The sequence below is a fragment of the Oncorhynchus mykiss genome, chromosome 10, assembly GCF_057628025.1.
Source record: "Oncorhynchus mykiss isolate SJ-2025 chromosome 10, ASM5762802v1, whole genome shotgun sequence".
In the NCBI taxonomy this organism is placed as follows: domain Eukaryota; kingdom Metazoa; phylum Chordata; class Actinopteri; order Salmoniformes; family Salmonidae; genus Oncorhynchus; species Oncorhynchus mykiss.
The window spans coordinates 58307138-58332455 of record NC_143031.1 but is presented as its reverse complement, the minus strand read 5'-3'; the positions used below and the strand labels follow the sequence as shown (position 1 = coordinate 58332455).

The window sequence follows — 25318 nt, the reverse complement described above, 5'->3', positions numbered from 1 at the left end:
AATGTTTCATCACGTGTGTGTGTGTGTGTGTGTGTGTGCTCGCTAATAGACTCACAGATCGGAATTGAAAACCTAGGCATAATTTGTCTCTTCTCAAGATGCTCCTTGTATTTTATATATATATATATATATATATATATATATATATATATATATATATATATTAAAAAATAAACGTCCCTTTTTCAGGACCCTGCCTTTCAAAGATAATTGTTAAAAATCCAAATAACTTCACAGGTCTTTATTGTAAAGGGTTTAAACACTGTTTCCCATGTTTGTTCAATGAACCATAAACAATTAATGAACATGCACCTGTGGAACGGTCGTTAAGACACTAACAGCTTACAGACGGTAGGCAATTAAGGTCACAGTTATGAAAACTGAGGACGCTTTCTACAGACTCTGAAAAACACCAAAAGAAAGATGCCCACGGTCCCTGCTCATCTGCGTGAACGTGCCTTAGGCATGCTGCAAGGAGGCATGAGGACTGGAGATGAGGCCAGGGCAATAAATTGCAATGTCCATACTGTGAGACGCCTAAGACGGCGCTAGAGGGAGACAGGATGGACAGCTGATCGTCCTCACAGTGGCAGACCACGTGTAACCTACAGGCGAAAGAAAGGCACACCTATTTAGACACACAGGCCAGGTGTGGCCTGATATCATTGGTTAATTCTCATATTAAAATAGCATACAAAAAACATAAATGGATAGCGTACGATCATAGATACAATTTGTTTTCTTCCAAAAAAGTGGTCCGCAACTGGGTAAGTCAAGTTTTTGCACCTAATGGTGCAACGATGCTCTGAGACTTACTTTGTGCTTTGTTTTACCCACACAATTTTTACCACAAGGACAAGTTATAAGATAAATAACTGCCTTAGTGGAGCACGTAATAACACCTTTTATTGGGGATGTTTGAAGGATCTACATTTATAAGTGCCATTGCATTGAGCACAGCCATTACATTTGTAGTTTCCATCCAGTAGGGGTGCAAATAGACGTTGTTCAGGAATATCTTGGGGTGGTAAATCAGAGTGTACCAATTGGTCTCTGAGATTTCTGCCCCGCGAGAATACGACCAAGGGAAGGTCCGAAAACACATTACCGATACGATCATCGAATCTTAGAATGTGCCAATGTTTGAACGATTCCCTTAAAAGACCACGTGTAACAACACCTGCACAGGATCGGTACAGCCGAACATCACACCTGTGGGACAGGTACAGGATGGCAACAACAACTGCCCGAGTTTCACCAGGAATGCACGATCCCTCCATCAGTCCCTCAATCCCTCCATGGAAGAGTGGGGTAACATCTCACAGCAAGAACTGGCAAATCTGGTGCAGTCCATGATAGATACACCAGATACTGACTGTTACTTTTGACCCCCCCCCCCCCCCCCCTCCCCCCCTTTGTTCAGGGACACATTATTCCATTTCTGTTAGTCACATGTCTGTGGAACTTGTTCAGTTTATGTCTGTTGTTGAATCCTGTCATGTTCATACAAATATTTACAAATGTTAAGTTTGCTGAAATTAAACGCAGTTGACAGTGAGAGGACGTTTCTTTTTTTGCTGAGTTTATATTAGATGACTTATTCAGGTTTACTGGCTTGGCAACTCGTTAACCAAACACATTGTGCCAGGAAATCAGGAAGAGGGATGTTCTTTTTCTAACCCACTTTGATCTTATCAGGTCAAAGGCAGCAGATTGCCCAAGTCATTTGCATTGTAATGCCAGCGCTGTGCTTTGATTGGGTAAATGAAAGTTGTCCAATAATAGCCTGGGCCATGTCCAGTGTGAGCAGTGACGATTGGCTGTTCATGGAGCGTTTACGCAGTTGATTGGATGGGAGAGTCATTAAAATCTTCCTGCTGTGATCTGAAATGAAGGTCGAGGGACATGAGGAAAACCACAGGTTGTTGTAGCAGGGCAACTAGGGGCTTATTCAGACTGAAGAGGGTTTGAAACAATGGAATTTCAAATGACATTACATGTACATAAACTTTTCGCCATTCAAAGGATCAGAGAATGAATGTAAGCTACAGCTAGCTAGCACTGTAGTGCATAAAATGTGGCAAGGAGTGAGAAAGACAGAGAACAGTTTTGAACAAAGTAATGTCTTCCAAAATGAAGGGGAAGCTAGAGAGGGGGAGAGATTTCTTAATTTCCCCCCACTTACTTAACTTGCAAATGCAGCTAGGCTAGTACAGCCTAACAAACACCCCTCTTAAACATAGCATCCCTATGTTAGCTAGCTGGCTATGACTATCCAATACAGCACTAGAACTCATACCTATATTTGTGCAATAGAAACTCTCGCTTGAAACTGTTGGACTAATGATGACTACATCATCTAGATGCAGGCAAGAGTGTGCAAGGCGGAATTGAATGTGTCAATTTTTCTCTCGACCTATGTGCTCCTACGTTGTAAACTTTAATTCATAGGCTAGGTTGTAGCAACCTCCTAATGGGCTTAGGGGAAATTTGATTATCAATTCAAGTAGGCTAAACCTATTGCTGTTACGTTGAACTAGGTGAATGGAATATGAATGACAGCCATCCATTATGCTGTAATAGAAATAAGGCCGCTCTCATGAAAAAAAACAACAACTATCTTCATCTTAAATAGCACTGACCATGTGGGGCGGTGGGTAGTCTAGTGGTTAGAGCTTTGGGCTAGTAACCGAACGGTTGCTAGATCGAATCCCCAAGCTGACAAGGTAAAAATCTGTTCTGCCCCTGAACAAGGCAGTTAACCCACTGTTCCTAGGCCGTCATTGTAAATAAGAATTTGTTCTTAAATAAGAATTTGTTCTTAACTGACTTGACTAGTTAAATAAATAAAATGACTGATCTGGAAAATAAAAATAATTTTAAAAAACACTGCAAAATTATCAGTTTCTCTGGTTGTACTATTTATAGGTATGTTTAAAACAAAATGTTAATTTAACCATTCTATAAACTACTGGCAATATTTCTCCCAAATTTAGAGCATTTATTTGCAGAAAATGATAACTGGTCAAAATAACAAAAAGGTGCAGTGTTGTCAGACCTTGAATAATGCAAAGAAATTAAGTACATTTCAATTTTTAAACAACACAATACTTAAGTTTTATCTTAGGAAGACTTCAGAAATCAATATTTGGTGGAATAACTCTGATTTATCGATCACAGCTTTCATGCGTCTTGGCATGTTCTCCACCAGTCTTTCACATTGATGTTGGGTGACTTTATGCCACTCCTGGCGGAAAAATTCAAGCAGCTCGGCTTTGACCATCCATCTTCCTCTAGATCAAATTCGAGGTTTTGAACGGGGTTCAGGTCTGGAGATTGGTTTGGCCATGACAGGGTCTTGATCTGGTGGTCCTCCATTCACACCTTGATTGACCTGGCTGTGTGGCATGGAGCATTGTCCTGCTGGGAAAAAAACAATCCTCAGAGTTGGGGAACATTGTCAGAGCAGAAGGAAGCAAGTTTTCTTCCAGGACAACCTTGTACGTGGCTTGATTCATGCGTCCTTCACAAAGACAAATCTGCCCGACTCCAGCCTTTCTGAAGCACCCCCAGATCATCACCGATCCTCCACCAAATTTCACTGTGTTTGCGAGACACTGTGGCTTGTAGGCCTCTCCAGGTCTCGCACCCACTGTGAAATCTGGTGGATATGATTTTATTTTCTTTGCATTATTAGAGATCTGATCTTTTTTGTTATTTTGACCAGTTGTCATTTTCTCTAAATGACCATTTTTATTTGGAATGTGGGAGAAATGTTGTCAGTTTTATAGAATAAAACTAACATTTTCATTTTACCCAAACATAAAAACCAGAGAAACTGATCATTTTGTATGCATACATACATGGTCAGCGCTACTGTCCCTGTGATTTATGCCCCACACCCAGCCAGGGTGGGCTGAGTGAATGACCGAGCCCCTAGTGAGAACATCAAAAGGCCACTCTCAATGCGATGCAATTTCAGTACCGTATTTCATCTAACGTATTCCATGCTCATTCCCTTAAGAGGGAGGGTGGGAGGGAGGAGGGCGGCTTACAATGTCTCTCCGATGTGATGCTACTGTGGAAACAGGTTCGTTCTGCGCCAAGCGAGGCAGCATTCCCAGAATGCAAAGCATTACTGTCAGGGTAGGGAGGAGCCAGTGTCTTAGAGCAGTGGGTTCACACACATGCACGTGCATACACGCACACACCAATGAGAGACACACACACACCAATGAGAGAGACTCACACTCAACTGACGGGAGAGGAAAAGCTTTCCTTAATGATATGGAAAAAAGGTTGACATTTAAAGTGGTGTGTAAATAGCATAAATTCTATGTGAATGTAGAATGAATATCTTACATCTTATCATCATTGCACGCATGATAGAACAGCAAAGAATGTACTTCCATTTTGCTATACCACAATGCTGGATGCTTTTCTCTTCCGTTTCATCAGCAAAACAATAACACATGCACTGGTACGATCAGTGGCGTTATTTCACCTTATGCGCCTAGTCCAAAAATGAATGTTCCAATCCTAGATTGCCCCTTTTTAACAGACTCCTTTTTAAAGATGAATAATTTAAACCTCAACCGAAGGCACTGACACAGAAATAAGTCACTTTATGAGAAATGCATGTTACAGCCCTGAACATAGATATGGAGAAACCAGGAAGTTAGGGGATTGATAATGAACCCCGGCCCGAGTTTAGATGATGGAGGGTTTGATTTGCAGGTCCTTGGCTTTGGGGAGAGGGAGAGGTGAGTGAGTGAGTGAGGCATAGAAACCAATTGAAGAGAGCGTGAGCAAGAGGACAGGCGCAATGGAGAGACACACACACCTCTCCAATTAGGTTGACCGTGTCGGAATGACGTTAGCTCAAGTCTTGGTTCTAGGTGTTGATGTGAGCTTGCAAGATGGCATGTGTGAATACTGCCATCACCAGGTGATTAAGATCAGGTCTTCCCCTTCTCCCCCCATGTTTCAGAATCAGAGGAGCAAACTCAAACCAGATGAATACATTGATATCCCCTCTTCTTCACCCTTATTAGCATGATCCGATAAGACCATAAAATAACCATTAGACCAAGGCTTCAAACAGAAGCAGAGAAGGAAGTCCCGCTATCCCTTAGCCATTATTTAGCATTCGAGAATATAACGAATCTGTAGAAAGGAGAGTTTTGATTTTGACATTGACAGAATTGTCAAAGCATTCTATTGACTAGGGCTGTGATGATACCAGTATAGAAAAAAAGATTCCCATGGCAAAAATGAAAACACCAAGCAGACAGAACTCTCTAGTCCTTTAAAAAAACTGCTGTATATAAAATATTGTGTTGCTATAGATTGGATGATAAATGGATAAATCTGACTCGGAATTACAATATTTGTTTCCAACATTAGGAACTGTTTTCCTAAAGAAGTTTCCTTGCCACGAACTAACGAGTATCATGATACTGGTATTGACCCGGCCCTACTATTGACCGTAGGATGACATTCTATACGACAAAATGTATCGCATAGACTCACGTCTAAAAGCAGCAGGTGTTAGCGATAACCTGCGGGGTGTCGACATACGGTGACGATTCTATATGTTGTATCGACGGGAAATTAGTAGAAAATGATGGCTGACATTTCTACTCAGAGGTGATAGGACGGCTAACCGTTGCTTTTAACCATTTGTGGGCACGATGTGTTTTGTCCTTTGGGATTGGTAGGCTACATAAAAAATAAAAAATAAATTAAATTCACTCAATCCAATAGTAGAGCACCGGGACCTGGATTAGGGTTTCTTGGAAATGAAGGACCTCAGGGAGAGAAGGCTTTGAAAACAGGTCGATGAGCTTCATCAACATGATCAAGGCATACTCATTTTTGTTATTTTCTTTTTTTTTTGTCCTTCGTTGCTACCTGGGTCTCGTGCACCCTCTATTCTCTAGCTTGTCTCCTCCTACATCTGTCGCTCACTGTCTCTTTCACTGCCTCTCCTTTATTCTAGTGCTCTCTTCTCACCTCACCCTTGACAGGCTGCTGCTTCTCTCTTTCTTTGTCTCCCTCCTTCCCTCTGTACCACATGTTCTCTCTCACGGTTCAGTATTATTCAATAGATCATGTGTACAAACGTGTGTGTGTGTGTGTGTGTGTGTGTGTGTGTAAAATATATATATATATGTGTGTGTGTGTGTAGTGTGTAAGCATTTGTTCCATGCATATGCGTGTGTGTACATAAAAAAATCACATCTACTTAGTCCCATCCAGGTGACTAAGTAGAATCCATAATAAGCGCTTGTCACTTGGCTGAGCGACACAAAGCAACTATTAATAAAAGGTATTTTCTATCTGTCTGTCATGCATGGCTTTTAATGAATTATTTCACTCCATGAATATTAATGCTGTATAATATTGAATTAATAACCGGTGATCATGACAACTATGAAATACGGTGATGATAATTAACATATGAACAGGACCACTTTAGAAGATCATGACTGTGTCCTAAGTGGCACCCTATTGAGGGCACTATATTTGACCAGGGTCCTTAGGGGTCTGGTCAAAAGTAGTGCAATATATAGGGAATAGGATGCCATTTGGAATGCCGACCGTGTCTTATTCATCGTGGCTGTTGTGACTTGCTGGACCCTTGGGTGTACAGAGCGAGTCAGGGGTGCGTCCCAAATGGCACCCTATTCCCTATGCAGACCCCCAAGGGTCCTAGTAAAAAAAAAGAGTACACTAAATAAGGAATAGGTTGTAATTTGGGACATGGCCCCTCTGTCTGTCTCATCTCAAGTGACGGTGGCTGGCTGTAAGCTAGTGTGACTATTCATTAGCCCCTCTTATCATGGTCATTAGCCCTAGATGGATAGATACTAGATCCTGTTCATGTATATTTCCCCTATCTTTATATCCATGAACAGCAGTAGTTTAGATCATTATCGTTTGGCGACTATTACATTTCTATCTGCTTTCATCCCTTTGTCCTTCTTGGCCCTCCCCGCTTCCCCTCTTCCTCGGGATCATTATTCTTCAGTCAGCATGACACTCTTTTCATGTCACAACGTCATAGCATACCATGATCTCCTTTAGAAAGCACTGTTGAAATATGCTCCCTGGAATATCCTTTTGCCTTCCACTCCATCATTGTGTTAGCATGATGATTATCATTTTCCAATACAATGCGCTGCTGTCCATGCTAGCATCGTTAGCTAATATGCTAATGCTACAATTCAGGCTAATTGCCTTCTGTAGGTCAGCAAAGGGAATGATTAGCATTCAGTGAGCCGCATTGTAATAAGCTAGGTGATAACAGTTTAGGGTGCCTGGCTTGGACCCTACTGGACACCCATCCACTTAACCGGAGGTGATTTAGCAGCGGATTTATGAGCAAAGTCTAATTCTCATTAGTCCCGGCCTCCCTGGTCCTCTGCTCACCTCATTGATTACCAAAACATTCATTTACATCCTATGATTACTAATTAGGCATTTGTACCCTGTCTGAAATCGTCCTGTTAGTAGCATATGGGGGTGTGCGACACGTCCTCCTCAGCTTTGTGTCGCCCCTTGCGCCACTTTACATCTAGCTTTTCGTGTAGCACCAAATGGTAAGACGCTTCAGGAGGGAGGTCACGTGCACTAGCAGGGCAGAGGTCCTGGGTTTGAGCCTCGGTGTGAGCCGAATCGGGAGGAAGTGGTACTCGCTAAGAAGCATTGTGACGTCCTTTACATTAGCATGTGACATACTCCCACTCGATCCTTTCCGATACATTTCATTTTTCATCTTGGTCCCTGCAATGCTAAACACATAGTAGTTCAATAGATACACTGAGTGTGTAGAACATTAGGAATATTGAGTTGCACCCCCCTTTGCCCTCAGAACAGCCTCAATTTTTCGGGGCATGGACTCTTTAAGGTGTCGAAAGCGTGCCATAGCGATGCCAGCCCATGTTGACTCCAATGCGTCCCACAGTTGTGCCAAATTGGCTGGGTGTCCTTTGGGTGGTGGACCATTCTTGATGCCCACAGGAAACTGTTGAGTGTGAAAAACGCAGTAGCTTTTCAGTTCGACACACTTAAACCGGTGTGCCCTGGCACCTACCACCATACCCCGTTCAAGGACACTTAAATATTTTGTTTTGCTCATTCCAGGCTTAAAAATCCATCTTTAACTTTTCACCTCCCCTTCAGCAACACTGATTGAAATGGATTTAACAGGTGACATCAATAAGGGATCATAGCTTTCACCTGGATTTACCTGGTCAATCAATGTCATGGAAAGAGCAGGGGTTCATAATGTTTTGTACACTCAGTGTATATCTATATTAGTATACATGTGAAGAACGCAAATCTTGCAAATTGTATTTCCATTTAAAAGACCGTCCTAATCATGCCTTCCATTTTATTTAGAGATAATCAGGATGCATCCCAAGTTGCACCCGATTCCCTCTTTACATTTTATGACATTTAGCAGACACTCTTATACAGAGCGACTTGCAGTAGTGAGTGCCTACATTTTTGTACTTTTTCTACTGGTCCCCCGTGGGAATTGAACCCACAACCCTGGTGTTGCAAGCGCCATGCTCTACCAACTGTAGTGCACTTTTGACCAGCGCCCTAAATTATCATTCTCTCTTGCTGAAGCAGATTGACTTCTGCAGTCGAGATTTGCACCCCTGTATGAAAGGCAACATGAAATTGGTCTGTATCTGACCCTGAAACTAGCACCCGATAGCATTATATCAGCCGCACAGTGCCCTTTCATCCTAGCATGGTGAGACAGATCCTGCATCCCAAATAGAGCCCCACAGTGGAGGTGTCATACTACCCATAAAACCTAGCGATCAAACAGGGAAATTGTTTTTCCACCATACATTTTAGAAACACTTCAAATAAGGGCTGTGTTTCGTGTAGGTTTACCCTGGCGTGCCATTTTCATAACCACGTAAATCTCTCTCGGACAAAGTGACTATTTACTATCAGATTTGAACATGCTAATTAATATAAGTAGACATCGAAGACTACAAATCCCTGCAAGCTCCTGCACGTAATCTCTAGCACCGTTTGCTAACAGGTACATTTACAGAAATGCAGCCAATTTATTCATTACTACATTTAGCTTACATTAGATGGTTAATCCAGAGATTCTTACTTTTGCCTCGAATTGGCACTTTCATCCAGATCATCATGGGATTTGTAGTTCTTTAGCAGCTAATTAGCATTTAATTTTGGGGGGGGTAAATATAGATTTCAGACCCCTTGACTTTTCACACATTTTATTACGTTACAACCTTATTCTAAAATTGATAACAGAAAAAACGAATCCATCTACACACACTACCCCATAATGACAAAGCAAAAACAGGTTTTTAGACATTTTTGCAAAAGTATTAAAAATAAAAACTGATCACATTTACATAAGTATTCAGACACTTTACTCAGTACTTTGTTGAAGCACTTTTTGGCAGCGATTACAGACTCTAGTCTCCTTGGGTATGACGCTACAAGTTTGGCACACCTGTATTTGGGGAGTTTCTCCTATTCTTCTCTGCAGATCCTCTCAAGCTCTGTCAGGTTGGATGGGGAGCGTTGCCGCACAGCTATTTTCAGGTCCCCAGAGATGTTCGATCGGGTTCAATTCCGGGCTCTGGCTGGGCCACTCAAGGACATTCAGAGACTTGTCCTGAAGCCACTCCTGTGTTGTTTTGGCTGTGTGCTTAGGGTCATTGTCCTGTTGGAAGGTGAACCTTCGCCCCAGTCTGAGGTCCTGAGCGCTCTGGATCAGGTTTTTATCAAGGATCTCTTTGTACTTTGTTCCGTTGATCTGTCCCTGCCACTGAAAAACATCCCCACAGTATGACGATGCCATCATCATGCTTCACCGTAGGGATTGTGCCAGGTTTCCTCCAGACATGATGCTTAGCATTCAGGTCAAAGAGTTCGATCTTGCTTTCATCGGACCAGAGAACCTTGTTTCTCATGGTCTGAGAGTCTTTAGGTGCCTTTTGGCAAACTCCAAGCAGGCTGTCATGTGTCTTTTACTGAAGAGTGGCTTCTGTCTGGCCACTCTACCATAAAGGCCTGATTGGTGGAGTGCTGCAGAGAAGGTTGTCCTTCTGGAAGGTTCTCCCATCTCCACAGAGGAACTCTAGAGCGCTGTCTGTGACCATCAGGTTCTTGGTCACCTCCCTGACCAAGGCCCTTCTCCTCCGATTGCTCAGTTTTGCTGGGTGTCCAGCTCTAGGAAGAGTCTTGGTGGTTCAATGCTACAGAAATGTTTTGGTACCCTTCCCCAGATCTGTGCCTTCGACACAATCCTGTCTCTGAGCTCTACGGACAATTATTTTGGCCTCATGGCTTTCTTTTTGCTGTGACATGCACTGACAAGTATGGGACCTTTTTATATAGACAGGTTTATGTCTTTCCAAATCATGTCCATTCAATTGAATTTACCACATGTGGACTCCAAGTTGTAGAAACATATCAAGGATGATCAATGGAAACCGGATGCACCGGAGGTCAATTCAATTTCGAGTGTCACCGCAAAGGATCTGAGAACTTTTGTACATTTTTTTTCTGTTTTTTGAAAAATTTGAAAAAATGTATAAACTGTTTTCTTTGTCATTATGGTATTTTGTGTAGATTTCAGATTTTTTCAATTTTTAAAAATCCATTTGATAATAAAGCTGTAATGTAACAAAATGGAAAAGGTCAAGGGGTCTGAATACTTTCCGAAGGCACTGTATATTGATAAGTCACCATGTCTGAGAGATTTACACAGCCATCAAAACGTTACGCCAGGGTAAGCCTACATGAAACACATCCCTTATTTGAAGTGTTTCTAAAAATGGTGGGGAAAAAACGATTTGGAACCATTTCCCTGTTTGACTGCTAGGTTTTATGGGTATTATGACTCATATTCTGGTACTCTATGGCACCATTATTCCATTTTATAGTGCACTTCTATGGGCCCTGGTCAAAAGTAATGCACTATGAAGGGAATAATGCTGTCATTTGGGGCGCGAACACTGTCGAGATGCAATTACACACATTTTCAGTTCCCCTCCATATGAATGTCTCTGACATGCCTTTTTATCTGCTTTGTAGTGTGGATAACCAGAGAGGTGTCACTAGAGGACGAGCCACCTGAGACACGGTGTTCCTTATGGAAGTCTATTTATATGGTGTATATACTGCATGGGGAAACTGAGTGTGGGAGGCAGGTGTGTGCGGGTAGAGCATATGGAAGAGGAAAGGACGGGTGAGGAACAGAGAGCATGGATTCACGGAAGCTCTGTCCTCTGTAGCGCCATCCTACCAACCTGTAAACAGGTGGTCTGGTACTACTTCACCCTCAATGTCTTGTCTAGGTCTGTGCCAGTCAGACACACACACACACACACACCGCTATGTCTTACTATATTTGTGAATTTTAGTTGGGTTACTTTTCTTGAGAGGACTTCTGGTAAAACGTGTACACACACACACGGCCTAGTGTCCCAGTACAGTAAGACCCAGGAAAGACTTTAGGAGACCTGGTTTTCAACTCCCCCAGTGCCTGTGTGAACATGTGGGCTTATTTGTCGACTTGTTCCCCCTGTCTGGAGGTGCTAGTTTTGGAAGGAGACGATGAGTCACGCCTAGAGAGCGGTGTGTTTTAAAAAAAAAAATTAAGGTTGACAACAGGAAACCGACACATCACGTGTATATGTCCTACTGAGATGTGTCGGTCTGTCTGTCTCCTCTCTTGCTTCTTCCTATTGGCTCTTTTGATTTCCTGCTGTGTCTCTTTTGGTACGTCTTTCTCTCTTTCTGCAGGTTTCTGTGTGTGTCTCTTTAAACCCTCCCTCTTCCCCTCCTCTAATATCAAACTCAGTTTCAGTTATGCAGAGTGAGCCGTCCGTCCGCCAGTCTGGTGGTATAGTGCATTAACCCAACACTTCTGGGGAGAGCGGGAGAAGAGCGAGGCTTTTCAGTTTTGCATGTCCTTAGCCCTCCACTCCCAGAGGACTGGCGTATCTCTCTCTAGCCCCAGGTCTTATTTGAGCCTTGCCAGTTTGATCCAGCGTGGACTGAGATGCATTTAACAGTGAGCTGGGCAGAAGTGTTGCAGTCCCGTTTTTCTGTCCCTTTTATCTTCATCAAAAACGATAACGCTTTAGAAAAAACCTCGACGTCATCCGGCTGACTGTACTCTTATCATATTCTCCAGCATTACATTTGCGAGCACATTTTCTTCCCAGACGTGTTTAGCCCCTAAGACTTCGAACGAGTGTCTCTCTGTATTGGATGTGGCTAGTTAATAACCAGGAGCCATCAGCCATGTGAAATACAGGAAACATGGATCCTCAGCGGTTTGATACTCCGGTGTACACACACACACACACACACGTGTACGCACTCCTGGACGATGGCTCTGTCATGGATGAATGCCTTGCTGCTCTTTTGTGAAACCTATCTGGTGGGATAATAGCTGCAGAGGCCAGGTTGCAGGAGCACACGCATTAGATCAGCGTTCCCTAAACTCGGTCCTCGTGACCCTAAAGGGTGCATTTTTTTTTTCTTCTTTTTTTTTTCCTGACGCTACACAGCTGATTTCAAACGATCAAAGCTTGATGATTAGTTGATTATTCGAATCAGCTGTGTAGCGCACTTACTGTACATGTCGAACGCACGTCCACTGGTACAATCAGTCAAACACACACCTCTAATCCAATCTGTGGTCACGCTCCTCTCCTTCCCTCTACTCACCCAGGTGGGTCTGCTCTAGACTGGATGGGGTGTGTGTGTGCGTGCCCCTCCAAAGTCCCTCCAACCTACCAGACCACTACAAATAAGTATTCACTGCAACCATTCAAGCACCGGTATCTTTTGCAAAAGAGATTTTTCTATTTTTCTATTTCTATTTTTCTATTCCTTCAAATGACTGTCATTTTTAGAAATATTTTTCATGTCGGTCTAGTGTATTTAAAAAAACAACAACAACGATTTGAATATCCAGATGAAGTGCGTAGAAAAGGCTACTCAAAAAGACAGATGCAATATATTCCAACAAAAATAAATGTAAAGGCGATCATCTTTGGATCAATGTATCATGAATACCAATTCTTCAACAGTATAATCCAATCCTCTACTACCAGTCTGTGTTTCTGGGACAAAATGGCACCCTATTCTCTACATAGTACAAAAATAGAACACTATATACACGGAATGGGGTTGGATTTGGGCCGCGTGTGTTTTTCCCAGGTTGGGGAGACATTGTGATACTCACTACCCCGACTACCCACAATCCTACAGCACTTTCTAAGTGGGGATTCAATTCTCAGTGTAAACCAGATTATTCATTATTATTATATATTCGTGTATATATTTAGCAACCTCTCCGTCACCCTCTGTTCTCTGTCTATGTCCCAAATGGCACCCTATTCCCTTCATAGCACACTACTTTTGCCCTGGGCCCTGTTAAAAGTAGTGCACTTTTCCTTTGATGAAGCCCGTCACATCCCATAATATAGAGGAAAATATGCTTCAGCCACTTCGACTCCTGTATCTGTTATGTGTTGAAATTGACCTCCTCTTTGATGTTTTTGAGGGTGGCTGCTGAAATCCTATTTTGTGTGTGTGTGTGTGTGTGTGTGTGTGTGTGTGTGCGCGTGTGTGTACCCCTATTGACACGTCCTCCCACTGCCTGGAGGTAAGGGAGAATGGTGGTGACTGTGATGGCAGGCCTGACTCCTGATCGCTTTAGCTGTGACACTGAAAACAGAAGCAGACAGTGTGAAAAAAAAAAATATATATATATATATATATATATATATATATATATATATATATATATATATATATACACACGCACACACACACACGCACACAAACGGGGAGCGAAGATGAATCATCAGAAAGCTGTTGGAACACAACATAAATGCACTCCTACACAAACCATAGGTATACAAAATGGCAGGTGTGAGATTGCATTCGTGCCTGTCGATTCAGAGGGAAAGTGAGAGGGAGAGAGAAAAGGAGGGAGGGAGGGAGGGTGAGAAATGAAGAGGGGGAGAGAGAAGCTCGTATTGTGACTGGAGCCATTTTAGCAACAGGGAAAATGTTAATCCTCTCTGGGCTAGTTGAAGAGTCACTCATTAGCTTTTCTATCCTGCTCAGCATGAATGAGATGAGTAGAAGTAATGTCTCCAAAAGCGGGTTGGAAGTTTGATTAAAATATACACGACAACCCTGAGATGAGCTCTAACCTCATCATGCTGACAAGGTAAAAATCTGTCTTTCTGCCCCTGAACAAGGCAGTTTACCCACTGTTCCTAGGCCATCATTGAAAATAAGAATTTGTTCTTAACAGACTTGCCTAGTTAAATAAAGGTAAAAAAAAAAAGATGCTATTGTCAAACCTCAAACTACTGCGCTGTGTGTGTGTGTGTAAACATTCATTTGATTCAGCTTTATCACCTCTATATATTTCCACACCCATTTGATAACCCCGTCTTTCATGTTGATCAAACACTTCTTCTAACCCTAATCTGAATAATCTCATTTTGGAATGTCTTTGCCCCAAAGACAGACACTTAATTTCACCAGATGCCAAACATCTCTCAAGTCTAGCCTCTTCCTTTTGTTTACGAACCGGCTCACAGCCCGTAAGAAAGAGGAAGACAACACAGGAGGGAGAGGAATAACAAACCCATATTTACTAAATAAAGTAAACTATATACAAGTAACAATGGATTGTGCAGTCAGTAGTGTGAGTGGATGCATGCACAGATGGTGATAATGAGGGGTGTTGAGAGGTGCCGAAACAAATGAACAGGAAGACCCAAATTACCACAACCAGAAGACGGTGTGTCTGCGTCTCCTCGGTGTATTTATCCCCGGGACACACCCGCGCCCAGGTGTGTCCCATTTCGCTGACGACCCTCCCGGCTCCGCCCACCGACATCCTAATAAGGAAAACGGGAGCAAAGAGAATTCGGCAGACAGAGTGGGAGGGTGGTCACACCTTTTTTTTATAGAACGTTTTACATGACCGTTATTGTCCATGTGCCGGTTTCACGGAACACTGTCAATAGCGGTGGAAATGCAGGCAAATCTGCATCACAAATGGCACCCTATTCAGCTCTGTGGGCCCTGGTCAAAATGTAGTGCGCTATTATGGGTTTGGACTGCCATTTGGGATGCATTCATAACTGGAGCGTGCAACGTTAACCTTCAGACAGTAGTTACTTTTGCTCCCGTAAAAACCAACGACAAAGCCCAGCGGTAGTGGGACCTTTTTGTGTGTGTCTTGTTTGGATTTTCTGAGGAGATTGTTTGGACAGGAGCGGCTGCAGGTGTTTCAAAGGACAGAGATGTGGTATATGCAGACGCGCACACACACACACACCACCGAGATGAGGGAAGGGAAAACCGCTTGTTTCACTCCCCGAAGGAGGAAGTGAGAGTGAGAAGTGCGGGGAGAGAAAAAAAAGACTGCGTGAGAGAGGAGAAGCAGAATATGAAAAAGATTCAGCTGTGATACAGTATCTGTGTGGAAATAAAACTTAATGTATGTATAAAACTGGGACAGTGAGGGCGATAGCATTAATCAGTCGGCTCCTGTGTGTGTGTGTGTGTGTGTGTGTATGTGTGTTTTGAAGAGACAGTACCTTAAGGTCAACATTACCCCCTGGTATGTGTGTGCTTCCAGAAGGTCTCACTTACGGTACTTGATATGATCCTATAATTAGATTCATCAGTGTCCATATAACGCTATTGTGGGAGTAAATGATTCTACCCATGGGTCACCTTGTTGAATGGTCCCGGGGGGTGATATCGAGGGGGGGGGGGGGGGGGGGGTGAGATATCGATGGCATTTAACAGTCCAGACATGTCTGTGGCACCTCAGCAGGAGATTCTGTGACATTCAACTGTCTTGTATCTCTTTGTGACTGTGTTAAAGATGGCACAAATCTTCATGTCCAGCTCCACTTTACTGTGTGTTCTATTGGGTCCAAGTCAAGTGCAGTATTTTACATGATGTATTTGACCCAGGTCTGGTATGTGTGAACCTATCCATCTGGTTTCTGTCCTCCCGTTAGAAGTGGGGTGTGTTTGTTTTGTTGTATTCCCCAAACCACCCATTCTTCCCATATGTTCCTAGGGAGTTAGGTCGCCCAGTTAGTTGCAAATGTAGTTTATTCGCATCCAATAACCTGCAGTTTATAAATTCATGAATTATGCAACGGGTGGGTCTAATCCTGGTTGCTAATTGGTTAAAACCGCATTCCAGCCGGTGTCTATTCCACAAGTGACCACCGGCTAAAGCTATGACGTAATCCACTCATCAGCCCAACCAGGCAATTTATAAACTTGATCTCCACTGTAAGAAATAATCTAGACATGTCCCCTTTCTTTTAGACTAGCATTTGGTTTGCAACAGCAGAGATTTGTATAAACCTTGCTGTCTGTCTCTCCGACCTTTTTCAATATTGAAATTTGATCTCCGGTGTCCCATTTCAGGATTACCGTGTCAGGACGAGACATCTTATCTCAGCCAGTCGAAAGTCATGAATCTGCATAATATTTATGGATTTATGCAAAGAAATATCAAAAGAGCTACTGTAGTTTGCTTTATTTCCAGCTTCAGTTTGAAGTGATTGTGTTAGCTGTGTAGTTGGCTAGCTCCTCTGAACATTGTCCTGATGAGAGAGCACATTTTCTATTCCATATGAAATCGCTCATCAGTAGCTCATTGTGAACGTCACGACAAATAAACGTCACTAGAAAACAGATTTAAACAAACGCAAATGCAGCTACTTGGCTGTTGTTCCGTCCGCCCTGTTTGACGTGACTGTGTTAGCCACAGTTGGCTAGCTACGAACCAAGGGATAAGAACGTTGCCAGGCAGAATGGCAACGAAACATTAGAACGAATGGCTCGTTATTTAAATCTGTTGGTAACCAGTTGTATAAACGTGATAACACCCTCGAAAGCCGGTGGTTGGAGGATATATTGGCATGGTTTGGCGGCCCTCGACTTCGTACCAATATCCTCCAAATACCGACTTCTCTGGCGTTATTACTTAAATGCAACTGCAACAGTTAATATTGCTGTTAATATTGCTTATTGTTGCCCAGTAAACTGCAGGACCATTTATCAGTGTCCAGACATCTATCTACATTTCATGAGGTTGCATTGTTACACACACAGGGGAGTTGGTGTGTGTATTCAAACCATTCTGTGTCTCTCCAGTCCATGACTGCTGAGCCTATATGGCTCTGGTCAAATTTAGCGCAACTATACTGAACAAAGATATAAACGCAACATGTCACAATTTCAACGATTTTACTGAGTTAAAGTTCATATAAGGAAATCAGTTGATTTTTAAATAAAGTCATTAGGCCCTAATCTATGGATTTCACATGACTGGGCAGGAGTGTACCCACTGGGGAGCCAGGCCCAGTCAATCAGAATACGTTTTTCCCCACAAAAGAGCTTTATTACAGACAGAAGTAATCCTCAGTTTCATCAGCTGTCTGGGTGGCTGGTCTTAGATGATCCCGAAGGTGAAGAAGCCGGATGTGGAGGTCCTGGGCTGGCGTTGTTCTCTAAAACAACAGTAGAGAAACGGACGTTCAATTCTCTGGAAACCACTCTAGTGGACATTCCTGCAGTCAGCATGCCAATTGCATGCTCCTTCAAAACTTTAGACATCTGTGGCATTGTGTTGTGTGACAAAACTGCACATTTTAGAGTGTCATTATATTGTCCCTAGCACAAGGTGCACCTGTGTAATGATCGTGCTGTTTAATCAGCTTCTTGATATGCCACACCTGTCAGGTGGATGGATTAACTTGGCAAAGGAGAAATGCTCACTAACAGGGATATAAACACATTTGTGCTCAAAACATGAGAGAAATATGTTTTTTTTTGCGTATTGGAACATCTCTGGGATCTACACTTTACAATATGGGACCAACACTTTACAATTTTGTTGTGTGTGTGCTTTTTGAGAGGTAACCTCTGTGTGTTTATGCACGCCAGTAATCATCGGTCTCCTCTCCTCCCGATTCACCAGGGAGGTAACCCAGATAGACCAGTTCCTCCAGGAGACGGCGGCGCGGGAGGCCAACGCCAAGGTGCGCCTGCAGCAGTTCATCGAGGAGCTCCTGGACCGTGCCGACCGCGCCGAGAAACAGCTGCAGATCATCAGCAGCTGTGGGACCACGCCCAACGGCAGCATGGGACGCTGCAGCCTGCCCGGCTCCAACAAGGGCTCCAACAATGGACGCCAGGTGAGCTGATCCAAGACCAGTTTTGCTTTTGATTACACAAACGGTTACGGTAAGCTGATTTCTCTAGATCCGTAGCCTGCCAGGCTCCAAAAGGGCAACAAATGCCAGATGATCTGGAGTGGAGAGAGGAAGTTGGCCGTGTAGTAGACAAACAAAGTCAGATGTGTGCAAGGGGAGCCTAATGGTTAAGAGTTGGGAAAGGTAAACAGATCCTAGATTGTTTCTGGTGATCTGGAGTGGAGGAGAAGTTGACCTAGATACTGATCTGAGGTCAGATTTGTATGTGTATACCTAATGGTTAATGTTGGAAAGGTAAGCTGATTCTTCTAGATCTGTGCCAGATAGGAGCTCAGATAATGTCCCTGTTTAAAAACTCCCCTTCCTTGATGTGAAATAATCAAGGGCAATCTATTGTGGTCGAAGCATCTGTTAACTCCCATAACTCCAAAGCGACAAAGGAAGGATGCATCTTCATGGAATTAGACCAGGGCCAATGGCATCGCCACAAATTAGACACTTCCAGGACAGCCAATAGGGGAAGTCAAATCCGTCGCTGCCTACGAAGCTGTCTGGGGGAACAGATGTCAGTGTCAACTCGTCCAAGTAGCCTTTTCACTTGAATAAGGAATAGGCATTGGGTTTATTGACTGTAGACTCACAGGACAAAACCAGGATGGACTCGCATAAGCCAGAGAGCGCTTGGTCAAGTAAACTGGGTATCTGATTAATCGACAGTGTGCATGTACTGCGTGTGTGTGTTTTTACTGAGTTGAACAGCTGTACATCACAGGAGGCTGCGGAGGGGAGGACGGCACGTAACAATGGCTGGAACGGAGCGAATGGACTGGCATCAAACACATTGAAACCATGTTTGATGTATTTGACACCTTTCCACTGCAGCCGTTACCACGAGCCCGTCCTCCCCAATGAAGCGTCCACCACCCTCCCGTGTTGTGCATTCCTTAATATAGTCCTGCGTCGTTACTCGACATGACGTAAGTCACAGTTCCAGTCCAACTGAATGGGGTCTTTTTTTTTGGGGGGGGGGGGGGGGGGGGGTGATATTGGTATAATTTAAATGATTAGTGACGAAAAGAAAAATGATTTTGGAGTGACATGAAGACAGTCGGACAATCTAACCTAGCACGTGGATGTCTGAGATCCAAATGGCATCTTATTCCCTGCGTAGTGCACTACTTTTGACCTGAGCTCTATGGGCCCCAGTCAAAAGCCGTGCACTGTGTAGATGAACGGGATGCATCTTATCACTTGGGCTATTAGAAACAGGCAAGGTGGGCGTGTTGATAAGACTCATCACAGTTTTGCTTTTTAATTTGATCTGGGCCGATTTAGGGAATGTGTGAAATATTTATTAAACAGAATGGGAGAGCGCTGGACTGTGAATAGCGGAATTGGACAGCGAAGGAGGAGGTGTGTGTGTGTGTGGCCGCTGGTCATGTCACCACTCTACAGTGCATTGCAAAAGTATTCGGCCCCCTTGAACATTGCGACCTTTTGCCACATTTCAGGCTTCAAACATAAATATATAAAACTGTATTTTTTTGTGAAGAATCAACAACAAGTGGGACACAATCATGAAGTGGAACGACATTTATTGGATATTTCAAACTTTTTTAACAAATCAAAAACTGAAAAATTGGGCGTGCAAAATTATTCAGCCCCCCTAAGTTGATACTTTGTAGCGCCTCCTTTTGCTGCGATTACAGCTGTAAGTCGCTTGGGGTATGTCTCTATCAGTTTTGCACATCGAGAGACTGACATTTTTTCCCATTCCTCCTTGCAAAACAGCTCGAGCTCAGTGAGGTTGGATGGAGAGCATTTGTGAACAGCAGTTTTCAGTTCTTTCCACAGATTCTCGATTGGATTCAGGTCTGGACTTTGACTTGGCCATTCTAACACCTGGATATGTTTATTTTTGAACCATTCCATCGTAGATTTTGCTTTATGTTTTGGATCATTGTCTTGTTGGAAGACAAATCTCCGTCCCAGTCTCAGGTCTTTTGCAGACTCCATCGGGTTTTCTTCCAGAATGGTCCTGTATTTGGCTCCATCCATCTTCCCATCAATTTGAACCATCTTCCCTGTCCCTGCTGAAGAAAAGCAGGCCCAAACCATGATGCTGCCACCACCATGTTTGACAGTGGGGATGGTGTGTTCAGCTGTGTTGCTTTTACGCCAAACATAACGTTTTGCATTGTTGCCAAAAAGTTCAATTTTGGTTTCATCTGACCAGAGCACCTTCTTCCACATGTTTGGTGTGTCTCCCAGGTGGCTTGTGGCAAACTTTAAACAATACTTTTTATGGATATCTTTAAGAAATGGCTTTCTTCTTGCCACTCTTCCATAAAGGCCAGATTTGTGCAATATACGACTGATTTGTTGTCCTATGGACAGAGTCTCCCACCTCAGCTGTAGATCTCTGCAGTTCATCCAGAGTGATCATGGGCCTCTTGGCTGCATCTCTGATCAGTCTTCTCCTTGTATGAGCTGAAAGTTTAGAGGGATGGCCAGGTCTTGGTAGATTTGCAGTGGTCTGATACTCCTTCCATTTCAATATTATCGCTTGCACAGTGCTCCTTGGGATGTTTAAAGCTTGGGAAATCTTTTTGTATCCAAATCCGGCTTTAAACTTCTTCACAACAGTATCTCGGGCCTGCCTGGTGTGTTCCTTGTTCTTCATGATGCTCTCTGCGCTTTTAACGGACCTCTGAGACTATCACAGTGCAGGTGCATTTATACGGAGACTTGATTACACACAGGTGGATTGTATTTATCATCATTAGTCATTTAGGTCAACATTGGATCATTCAGAGATCCTCACTGAACTTCTGGAGAGAGTTTGCTGCACTGAAAGTAAAGGGGCTGAATAATTTTGCACGCCCAATTTTTCAGTTTTTTGTTAAAAAAGTTTGAAATATCCAATAAATGTCATTCCACTTCATGATTGTGTCCCACTTGTTGTTGATTCTTCACAAAAAAATACAGTTTTATATCTTTATGTTTGAAGCCTGAAATGTGGCAAAAGGTCGCAAAGTTCAAGGGGGCCGAATACTTTCGCAAGGCACTGTATGTCTTCATTTACCTCGGAGGTATAAGTGGTTGTCCAGGTGTTAGTCATTTACTGTTGTTGGCAGAGAGATGCACCCGGCTTTAATTGAAATGCTAAATAGCTTTTAGCTGATGATCAAGTATTTTGATTCCAGGAATCAGTGGTGTCTGACTCACTTGGTATCTGGGTACCAGAATTTCCTCATGCCCTTAGATAGGATCTGAAATCTAAAATATTGCGTTGTTATTGGTTACATGCAGAAAACATCCATACAGAGGAGGCAATGGTGACATTCCAGCAGGTTCCATATGCCGCCATATTATAGACCGAAACAAAGTAAACATCATGATACATTTGACTAAACTCTCCCCTTCCATTTCCAATCTAAAATGTTTTAATTTTTTTTATCCAAGTGTTGTTAGCGAGAAATAGATGGCCAGTTTCTATCCATTTTCCTTCCATCTATCGTTTCCATGGAGACACACCAGTGGCTCTACTTGCTCAAGTTGTCCAGGTCAGGTGATAGCGCAGTAGTTTGTCTCTGATTCATCTTAGATACCACGTTCTACTCTTCCCTCCCCGTATCGCTCCCATCTCTGACCTCTCCCACAGTTGACGGAGTTAAGTGAATGTGTTTCCCACGCCGGCCAAATTCCCCACCATTTACCATTTACCATGCACAACCTGCATCCCATCAGGCTCATTCATTACCCAGCCTGATGTAGCCCAGCTAGGATGTGTCCCAAATGGCACCCTATTCCCGACATAGTGCCCTACTTTTGATCAGAGCCATGTGGACCTGGTCAAAACGAGTGCACTATATAGGGAATAGGGCTCCATTTTGGGATGCGGACACCCCCCCCCCCCCCCCCCCCCCACCAGTCTCCATTAGTGCTCAATTGAGTGGCTAAATTGTCAACATTTTACAGGGCTTGCACTTCATCTGTGTTAAGAGGCTGTTAGACAGCGATGTGCAGCAGTGTTATGATGCTTTTGAGACTTGATTTGTATCCACAGTAGTCATCTTGTTTGTCTTCTTGTGCTTATGAGTCGTTGTTTTCAGCATTCTGTATTATTATATTATAGGACATTTGGCATGCTACGGACACCAGAAAGGTACTGCACATTGGCCATCCTCTCTGCCATTGCTCACTTTCCCCTCCTCTCTCTGTGTCTCTGTCTCTCTCTCTCTCTGTGTCTCTGTCTGTCTGTCTGTCTCTCTCTCTGTCTCTCTCTCTGTCTCTCTCTCTGTCTCTCTCTCTGTCTCTCTCTCTGTGTCTCTGTCTGTCTGTCTGTCTCTGTATCTGTCTCTGTATCTGTCTCTGTCTCAATCTCTGTATCTGTCTCTGTCTCTCTCTCTGTCTCTCTCTCTGTCTCTCTGTCTGTCTCTCTGTCTGTCTCTCTCTGTGTCTCTCTCTGTCTCTCTCTCTCTCTCTGTCTCTCTCTCTGTCTCTCTCTCTCTCTCTCTCTCTCTCTGTCTCTCTCTCTGTCTCTCTCTCTGTCTCTCTCTGTGTCTCTCCCTGTGTCTCTCTCTATGTCTCTCTCTCTCTGTCTCTCTCTCTGTCTCTCTCTCTCTCTCTCTCTCTCTCTGTCTCTCTCTCTGTCTCTCTCTCTGTCTCTCTCTGTGTCTCTCCCTGTGTCTCTCTCTATGTCTCTCTCTCTCTGTCTCTCTGTCTCTCTCTGTCTCTCTCTCTCTCTGTCTCTCTCTGTCTCTCTCTCTCTCTCTGTGTCTCTCTCTCTCTCTCTGAGATAGATGGATGGGTGTTTGCCTGCTTCCTCCCTGGTCTGTTTCCACTGGCGCTGGGCCCAGACAGGATTTTCTGTGTGTGTGTCACACACACCTCAGTACATCTGAGATATTTGGGAAGCCCCTGTGGGGAATTTGCTTGAAGGGAGGAGAAGAGCGAGAGAGTTGGGGAGGAATCTACAGAGGGTAGTGAGAAAAAAGGCAATGGTACTGTAGATGAAGGGATTGGGCGGGAGGAGGAGAGCGGGATAGAGGTTTAGTTCAGTAGAGGGATGGGAGACAGCGCGAGTTCCTATACGGTAGATAAAGTGAGGGGAATAGGGAAGGAAGATGAAGGGAAATGTGGCAGGCCCACGCCCAAAGCCTCCTGAATATCTTCGGCTCCTGGTGTAAAAGAGGGGGGATTACCAACTCTCCCTCCCTTTTCACACGATCTGACCAGGGTGGTCAAAAGTAGTGCAATATATAGAGAATAGGGTGCCCTTTGGGACGCAGACACACTTTTCAGATAGCTCCGATTACACTTCCTTAATGTCAGCCAATTAGCTGTCATGTTTTCAGAGCCTCATCCAATCGCAGTTAATTATCCCTAAACCTCAGACAGCACTCACATACAGGAGCTTTGCAGTTCCCTCAAGATTGTGTGCGCGCCCGGTTGCATGCGAATTGAGTATGTGTGTTGAAGCTATAGACTGGTCTCCCACGTTTTCAAGTTATTTTCAATTTTTTTCCTCCGTTCGCCAGTACTGTTCATGATAGCAGAATGACTGTTTTTTCCCTCTTTTTGTTATTTAAATGTGGAATTCAAAAATAACAAGTTACTCATCCCCTCCCACTAATTTTAGTCCTTTTGTTTGGCTAACTAATTGGTCTCTCCTGGTATTGTAGCGTTGTGTGAAGTTGACATACTGTACATAGTGTCATTTCAAAATGGTGGACAGCCAATGTTGATAGAGAGGATGAACGAGAGGGGAAATCTGCTCCCATTTGATCATGGAAACCAAACCTGTGTGGTCTACGGTGATGGGGGGGGGGGGGGGATTAAAGAGTTTATGTTTGGTAATGTGTTATTGTTATGTGATTGCTGTATAAAAACTAACGTGTGTGTGTGTGTGGTGTGTGTGTTCATCTGGCCATCGTCCGTCCATCTATCATCTGTCCATCTCTCAAATCAAAGTTTATTTGTCACGTGCGCGGAATACAACAGGTGAAATGCTTACTTACAGGATCTAACCAATAGTGCAAAAAAGGTATTAGGTGAACAATAGGTAGGTAAAGAAATAAAACAACAGTAAAAAGACAGGCTTTATACAGTAGCTAGGCTATAAAAGTAGCGAGGCTACATACAGACATCGGTTAGTCAGGCTGATTTGAGGTTGTATGTACATGTAGATATAGTTAAAGTGACTATGCATATATGATGAAGAGAGAGTAGCAGTAGTGTAAAAGAGGGGTTGTTGGGTGGGACACAATGCAGATGGCCCAATTGAGGTATTATGTACATGAATGTATGGTTAAATTGGTGTGTGTGTATATATGTATATATGTATATATATATATATATATATATATATATATATATATATATATATATATACATATACACACACACACACACACACACACGCAGTTGAAGTCGGAAGTTTACATACACTTAGGTTGGAGTCATTAAAACTCGTTTTTCAACCACTCCACAAAATTCTTGTTAACAAACTATAGTTTTGGCATGTTGGTTAGGCCATCTTCTTTGTGCATGACACAAGTAATTTTTCCTACAATTGTTTCCAGACAGATTATTTCACTTTACAAATCATTGTATCACAATTCCAGTGGGTCAGAAGTTTACATACACTAAGTTGACTGTGCCTTTAAACAGCTTGGAAAATTCCAGAAAATGTATGACTTTGCTTTAGAAGCTTCTGATAGGCTAATTGACATCAATTGGTGGTGAACCTGTGGATGTATTTCAAGGCCTACCTTCAAACTCTTGCTTGACATCATGGGAAAATCAAAAGAAATCAGCTACAATTGTAGACCTCCACAAGTCTGGTTCATACTTGGGAGCATAACCTGAAAGGCCGCTCAGCAAGGAAGAAGCCACTGCTCCAAAACTGCCATGAAAAAGCCAGATTACGGTTTGCAACTGCACATGTGGACAAAGATTGTACATGTTGGTGAAATGTCCTCTGGTCTGATGAAAGAAAAATAGAACTGTTTGGCCAT

The 25318-nt window shown here is 43.2% G+C and overlaps 1 protein-coding gene across 1 annotated transcript in view; it reads left to right on the top strand.

Annotated features, from left to right (window-relative positions):
* LOC110534335 (F-box only protein 41) overlaps window positions 1-25318 on the top strand; it is an 89416-nt gene that overhangs the window by 33445 nt on the left and 30653 nt on the right. The window contains 1 exon segment of the mRNA XM_090187188.1: window positions 18062-18278. Within this exon segment, the coding sequence (XP_090043314.1) occupies window positions 18062-18278 (217 nt within the window).